Genomic DNA, 7807 nt, shown 5'->3' with positions numbered 1-7807 from the left:
TGTGTCTCTGTGGTGTGAGGTTTTGTTTCCCTCCTCGTGTTTCATTCTGTTTCCCCTTCATGTTCCACCGTTTCCTGTTTTATTGTGAAAGTCTCGTGTTTCCATGTTCCGTGTGTTTAGTTCCGCTTCCCCTGCAGCGTCATGCTAATCCGTGTCAGCTGTGTTCCCCGTGTGTTCTCGCTTCCCTTGTTATCCTGTATATGTCAGCGTGGTTGTGTTTCTCAGTGTGTCCCAGTGTGTTTTTGTATGATTTTCCATTCAGCTAATAAAGCTGTGTTTTTTACACAGCCAGCTCATGACAAACACACTTTTTAAATTAACATGTCCTTACTCTTCAACACGTTCACGCTTGTTCTCAGGAGGACCTCGCGGAGACTGTCAAGTCATTTCTTTGTGAACGTGTCAGATAAACTCTGGTGTTTTTTCCTGTTCTGTGGCAGGTGGAGTGTGCTGTCCACAACCCGGAGCCCCACATCAACACAGACAGCACAGCAGACACCCCAGTGGTGGGACATGGATGTGTCTGGGTGAGACGCTTTGTTATGCACAATCCAGAAATGAAGTCATGAGTTAGCTTACCTAACCTACGACTGCACGCCAGGGTGGATGGAGGCTGAGCCGTGAACTGAAACTTGAGCGCTGCAGCACAAAGTGTGTTAAGTGTGTCTCAGCTTGTGTTGCCAAATGGTCCTCCAGTCGTCTTATCTCCAGCAGGTGACAGTTTTTAACTTCGTCTCTGTGAGTCTGACTCTTAGGCCTGGCACAGAGCTTTGTCCACTATAATGCGTCAGCACAGCAGATGGTGGGTTTTTGCTGTGTGTGTCTTAAAACGTCTTCTTGAGAAAGACAATCTGGCTTTCAAAGTTATGACGTCAGTACTGAAGTTTTCTCCCGAAAGCAAACAATGGCTCTGCTAACCATGATAATCACAGCGAACGCAGCCTTTGCTCTGGCAGATATATAAACAGGGTGAGGTAATTAAACTGTTACTACAATAATCTGTAGTAAAGACTTTGAGATTTCAGGACTTCAACATGTTTTCCTCAGTACATTCAAACTGTCCTCGGCCGTATATTCTGCTGAACTACTGGGAGACTATTTTTAGTAAGCAGCTCTGCCAGAACTGGGCCAAATCATGTTCCTGCTAATAGCTTTGCACAGTTCAAGATGAACCAGATCATCTGTTAAACTGTAAGGTCTCTTTATCTTGGTCCAGGTTGCGAGTTGCACCAACCAGATGGGACAGATTGCCATAGTGGCCATGCAGAACTCCAGCCCTAAGGTGACCGAGTGTTTCAACGTGGAGTCCCGGATTCTCTGCATGGCGTACGTCCCAGCTGAGCAACGCGAGGAGAACGGCGAAAACGTCCCTGACGATAACCAGGTGTCCTCGGCGAAGGCCAGCGATGCCCCCAGCGTCTGCCTGGGCATGGAGGAGGGGAGGTGCAGACGCTTACAGAGTGAACTCACAAAGACGTGTCCCAGAATTGCATCGTGGAATATGATTATTCATATAATGTTATCTTTTTTAGCATCATTGTGTACAAGAGCAGCCAGCGGTCTAAGAAGGTGCGTCTACAGCATTTCTTCACCCCAGACAAGTCCACTGTCACCAGCCTGGTGTACAGGAAGCAGTGCCTGTACGCTGGGCTGGTCAGCGGCTCCGTGGCAATCTACTCCAGATCAAAAGGTGTGTGTTTCACCTGTCCTGGGGCAGGACTTCTCAAATTATGTAAAACTTTGTTCACTGATACTTCTAAGTAGCTGTAAATGGATTTGGTGATGGCTGAATGTGACGTTTGTGCAAGACCTGCAGTTTGTGACTCAGTTTTGAATAACAGCACCGTGGAGACTCGGTGGCGAGGAAATCCCGGGGTAACTGTGAGGCTTGAGGTCAGAGGTCAGGGTCTCCTCTGCTGTACGTTGAGATTCTGTTTCCATTTGCTTGGTAGTCTTGGAGAAAGCTGTCTGTTTCCAGCAGTGACCTATTTAACGTCTTCCCTCGCTGACGAGCTGCTCTCTTCCCACAGCTTTGCACGTTCTCTCTTTTGTTCCGTCTCTTCTTGGCTTTCATAGCGGTGCAAACAGAGGGAGCCTGAGCTTCTCTCTAATTCTGTCTCTTTTCTTCCACATCAGATGGAGAATGAGTACAAATTTAGGCCCAACGGGAGGAACAGTCCTTGTGCTTCTTGGCTGCCAAATGTACGTGTGGGTATCACTGTACTGAGGCGTGTTTGATTCACCTCTGTGACTCAGTCGCTGCCCTGCATCGACCCAAACGACAGTAAACTCTTGCTGTTTTCTTGTGCTTGTGTGCACTGAGATAGAAGCAGTGATAGAAAGATTATGGATGATGGCCTGAGGACAGGAAACACGAGGAAAGCTATTCTCGCTGCCATGCTGCAGTTTCCCTGGAAGAAACACTCGGCGTGTGTGTAACTGCTCAGGAATTTCTTTTTTTGACTCCTCATTAGACTTTGTTTTCGTACGCAGCCGTTTCCCTTCGTTGTCCTCGCGTCAGTTACCAGGATGATGGCGCGCTGACCTTTGGTTTAACTGTTCCAGTTCAAGTAGCTGCCTGTTAGCGTTCATCGCCTCCTGTGTGTTAAAATGAATTCCCAGAAGCAAAGCCAGGCCCTCAGAGTTTGATATGTATGATTTCTACCCATCAGCAGCTCCGTCACTGTCTCAGGAACATGATGCTCGATGCTAAATCGATGACTCACCCTGCATACATTGGTGGGGAAACTGTTCCCCACACTCGTGTTGTAATGCTGCTCAAGTCCTTTGTCACGGTGACTGACTGCGCTTGTGCCTGATTAGCATTTAAATCAAACGTCCAGAGAAGCACAGAGCTTATGAGTTTATAATCTTTGATATAAACCTAAAAAAATCAAAGATTTTAAAAAGCAAACAGGTTGAAATGTTCTCATCTTTAAAGCTGTCAGTGCTGAGCTGCTGTGCTGTGGAGTCGGCCTGGTCCAGCCGCAGTCACTTTCTGTCTGCGAGAGAGACGGAGGAAGGAGGCAATGACTCAGCAAAGGTCACACGTCACAGACGGGTCTGTGACGTGTGCCTCCGTCACCCACTTTCTCCTGTCCACAGTGATATTTGTTAGAAGGCAAACGATGGGTTTGCTTCTGGAGCGTTCAGCGTTTGCTCGCGTGCACTCGTGCGCACACTTTGTTGTAGCTGACATTAACATGAGGAAATGCTTCATTTTAAGAAAGAAGAGCTGTGGGCAGACGCGCAGCAGAGAAGACTTACATAAGCCTGCAAGTTGGCACTGCTGTCTTTTCTTTTGCCTTTTTTCTCTCGTACGCTCACCTACACAGCGTGACTATTACAGTAACATACGCCGAGCTCCTTCGGCGGAATATCACCTTATTTCCTGAGTCTTTCTGAGGCACCCTCACCGCCTCTGAAACACCATCCCTCTCCCTTCAATAGCTGCCTTTGTGCTTCTGTTAAACAAACAATATCGGCGAGGCGGCCTCAGTCGCTTCCTGGTCTAGATTAGCCGAGGGAATGTGGAATCTGGACTGGTGGAGGCTCTCTGGATTCGCGTTCACTCGGAGGCTTTTGCATCAAATACTCTCAGACATGTTTACAAGTTCAATATTTGAATTTAGATGAAAGCAGAAGCGCTGCAGAAGTGCAAGCTGCTGATTTATGAAGCCACCGCGGGGGGTGTTTGACTGCAGCAGAGCTGGTGCTGTAGGTGCACATGTAGAACAGAGTGTGTAGGAGGTGTGTGTGGGACTCGGCGCAGCTCTGACTAATGCTCGCAGCCCATCTATATTCATAGTGAAGGATGGAGAAACCATCAATGGCCACTCTACCGGCAGGAGCAGTTACAGATGCAGACGACCTTTACAGATGACATTTATGAAGACAGACACACTATTATGGGATTGTTTATGGACTGTGCAATGTTCTTCTTAACCACTAAAAGAAGAATAGGTCTCGGTTTATGGTCCCTATGATAAATAAATAAATGTAGCTGCAATAAATCTTAAGGCGGGTCGGTCGTTTCACTTTACTTGTTGTGCAGTTTAACCGACTTCAGATGTTTAGATATTCCTCGGTGGATGTGTGCGTCCTGCGTTTGTGCATAGCTTGTGTGGAGTGAGTTTAACTGACTGTTGCGTTGCTTCTCACAGATGGATCGTGGAACAGCGACAAGCCCAAGTTACTGAAGCTGGGAGTGCTCCCTGTGAAGGCCATGCTAGCTGTGGAGGAGCACCTCTGGGCCTCGTCGGGTGGGCAGGTCTTCATCATCAGCACCCACGCACACTCTGTAGAGGTATGTCGCCCAGGCTTCTCTTACAGTAGTAACACATGTCCATCAGAAACGGGCAGATAGACTCTGTGTGGAGGAAACAAAGCTTCCTGTCTGCGTCTCTGCCCCAGCCCGACTCGTATCGCTCTGTCATGTTTGTGGGAAATCGGAGTCGCTCTTTAGAGTCTGTGTCTCTAGAAAATAAATAAGTTAGTAGTATCTGTGCCCGCCAGTAATGAAAGAAAAACCATCATGTCTAAATGTTTAATACCGTTCCCAGTACTTTCCCTCCCGAGTCCGGGAATATGAATGGTGCTCCGTGTGTGTCCCGGTCGGATTCAGGGAATGGAAGCGCCTGCTGCGGATCCAGGAATAGTAACTTTCCTCTGACATGCACTCACTCATAATCAGTTTAGCCTCATTAAGCTCATTATGTCGGCCCACCTGCCTGCATGGCTCTCTGTTCCTCACTGCACACTTACACTTTGTCCACAGAGGTAACTAAAAGTCAGACGGAGCAGCAGAAGCACTGAGCTTCTAAAACTTTAATCATCTGATAAATATAAGATTAATCAAATCAAAACACAGAAGTCTATTTGCACGTTTCCTCATTTCCACATTTATCTAAAACACTGAATGAACTCTGCTTAGCCAAATACGAGCCTGCCCACACGGTGAGATTATGCAATCCACGCTGGTGGAATGGGTCTAGTTTATTGGTCTCTGTTCACAAAGACTCTGCAAATATTTAAAACGAATTTTTTTTTTCAGCTCAATAACTGAAAGAAGGATCCAGAGTGAAGCAGACGTGCATGAAACGTATTTGTTTGCGACTGAAAGCATTTACAGCACAAATAATAACACGCCTTCGTGTGTCGGACGAATCGTTCTCTGGTGCTGTTGCGCGTAGTGAGCCTTGGTTTTGCACCTGAAGCATAATCAGGCAGAGCTCTGCATGGGTGGGCTGCTGCAGCCAGTGTGAGGCAGACTTTCTGTGGGCTGAGTGCTGCTTTCTCCACTTCATAGTCACGCAGCCAACATGTGACAGCCTGTGCACTGTAAACAACAACAGCTTTGACCTGCTGAGACGTGTGAAATATATTCTCATAAAAAGCTTCTTGGCCTTTACGTCATGTAGACTGTGCTTAATTGAAATGAGTTATGGCGTCACGCGACGATTGCACGCCTGGTCTTCAGGTCTTCCCCTCGGTCTCAGTTCCAGTAAATTTGCAGTAGATAACGAGGAACTCGTGTCTTTCTTCTCCTTCAGAGGCAGTTAGAGGCCCACCAAGATGAGGGCATGGTGGTGTCACACATGGTGGTGGCCGGGGTGGGCATATGGATCGCCTTCAGCTCTGGTTCCACGCTGCGCCTCTTCCACACCGAAACCCTAGAGCACCTGCAGGACATCAACATCGCCACACCTGTCCACAGTATACTTCCAGGTAAGACATAATCTTCACTTTGAGACTGGCAAAGCATTTCAAATCCCCACAGACTATTAAATATTACAGTGGAAGGTTTGAAATTCAACTTGTTTCATGCATATTTTTAGATACAGTATCTTGCATGATTTTGCATAGCTTGGGGCTCGTATTCCCCCGACTTAAGCACGGATCAGCTTTAAACTGTTTTTTAAATAATAATTTAAGTCTTATATAAAGTTAATAACTTTAACTTTTCAAGTCTATTTGGGGTTTTATTGGTGACCACCAATAAAACCTAGCTGGGACCTTCCTCTTCCATCTGTCACTATCCAATGAAAACTTGAACAGCACATGTTGCATGCAGCTAATGTGCGACACTGTGCTGCTTAAACTGCTGCTCTGCTTCTTTTCTTTGCTTTCTTCTACGCAGTGACCAGTGAATGTTACATTTTGTATTATATTCAGAGACTTTAAGAAGCCCCGCCTTGCGGCGTGGTTTGATTGTGATTCTCAGGCTCGCCACCTTTACCACAGTGAGAACTGCTCCCCGTCTATTCAGCATCACTCAGTAATGTGAGTTTGCCTGACAAAATCTGCTGATTTCTAATCTTGTGACCATCCCATCAGATATATTTGCTCCAGCCCAGCAGCCGCAGCCTGTGATACATGCCCCGTCACCTCGCATCACCACGCTCGGTGTCTTCCACTTATTAGCAAACATCGCTGCAGGCAGCTTCTGTTTGTGACACTCCTTTTTCCAAAAGCTCCTTAGTCTAAACAAGGAAACAGAAACCTCTCACTTTGTCTGCTCATGGTGCCGCATAAAAACACTTTGGACTTTGTCAAGTTGATTTTAAGGCAGCTTTGTGTGTTAAAAGGAAATCCAGGCCATATCTAAACGCTTTAAAAACAAATAAAGGATCATCCTTTTAATAAGTCACACGATCGTGAAGTCACATTTACATACAGCACATGGTCTGTCTGTGGCTGAGCTGCTGCTCGAGCCAGTCGCTGATGCCGAACTGAAGAGTTTGCTTTGACTCGCCCCACAACCCAAACTTACAGCTAAATCCTGAGTAATCAGAATACTTTGAACTTCAACATGACCATGGCAAATACAATCAAAGGCAGCTGCTTTGACAGAAACATGATGGAGTAAATCTTTGCACTTTAGATTAAATGCAACTATGAGGGAGTGTCATGAAGAGTGGGTAGAGTTATTGTGTGGTTCCACCGCAGCACTGCAGACTGAACCACTCCTTCACATGCTGTGAATCTGCAGCTTTATCATTGTGATTCCCATAAAACATAAAAAATGAAACCCTAGGTAGGGCCACAATATCTTAAGACCATAAAAATACCAAAAGAAAGCTTTATACACACACAGGTTTGTGAATGCAGACACATGCAGCGTGTTCCAGAGAACAGAAAGCGCCCTCGGCACGCTGAGATCTAATCCTGGGTGCAGTTCAAAGACCTGCAGCTGATGACCTGAGCGGTCTTAATGGTTCTAAATGAGCCGTGCTTCATGCACAGTTTGTCCACAGTTGAGCGCAGTTTTTATAGCAGAGCAAATATTTGTTCAGCAACTTGTATCAAAGAAAACAGGAGTTACAGTTATTGTGCGTGTGTCACAGAAACAAATGAGTTTGCATCACTCCCAACACACCTTTGAGTGAGTCTACTGTACGTGTCCTGTAGCAAGGAAGCTTTGTGACTGACGAAGGCTGTCCTTACCGTAGGTGACGTTCTGCTGCAGATGTGTTTGAGGCAGACGTTGCTGCTGATGATGTCGAGGTCAGATGAAATCATCTCTGCGTGCCGCAGTCATCAGTGACCTGCTGCTTCGACTCTTGTAATCTGCTGCGTTATGTCAGCGTGACCCAAAAACACACAGCCTCAAAGGATGATGGGAGCTGTTGTTGTGGGCTGCAAAGTCGGGATTTATCCGGTCCAATCAGAACAGTTTTCAGCCACTTTTTCCCTCCTTTGTCCTGAGAAACACTGACAGCCGTGGGCTGAGAGTTTTTTAGAGATGTTGACAGTCAGGCTTCCTTTTAGAACTGCATGTTCCACCTTTTGTGTTGTTTTTGTGAAT

At 46.5% G+C, this 7807-nt stretch overlaps 1 protein-coding gene across 3 annotated transcripts in view; it reads left to right on the top strand.

The window, feature by feature from the left end:
- The window catches only part of arhgef10 (Rho guanine nucleotide exchange factor (GEF) 10), a 46375-nt gene that overhangs the window by 30978 nt on the left and 7590 nt on the right, over positions 1–7807 (top strand). For all 3 annotated transcript variants that reach the window (XM_014333601.2, XM_005922385.3, XM_005922382.3), the window contains 5 exons: positions 441–527; positions 1217–1443; positions 1533–1690; positions 4164–4306; positions 5553–5727. In XM_014333601.2, the coding sequence (XP_014189087.1) occupies positions 441–527; positions 1217–1443; positions 1533–1690; positions 4164–4306; positions 5553–5727 (790 nt within the window). The remainder of the gene's footprint in view (positions 1–440; positions 528–1216; positions 1444–1532; positions 1691–4163; positions 4307–5552; positions 5728–7807) is intronic.

This window comes from Haplochromis burtoni, unplaced genomic scaffold (assembly GCF_018398535.1).
Source record: "Haplochromis burtoni strain Fernald_Lab_line unplaced genomic scaffold, NCSU_Asbu1 Contig_55, whole genome shotgun sequence".
Lineage (NCBI taxonomy): Eukaryota > Metazoa > Chordata > Actinopteri > Cichliformes > Cichlidae > Haplochromis > Haplochromis burtoni.
This window is presented reverse-complemented; position numbering and strand designations above follow the sequence as displayed.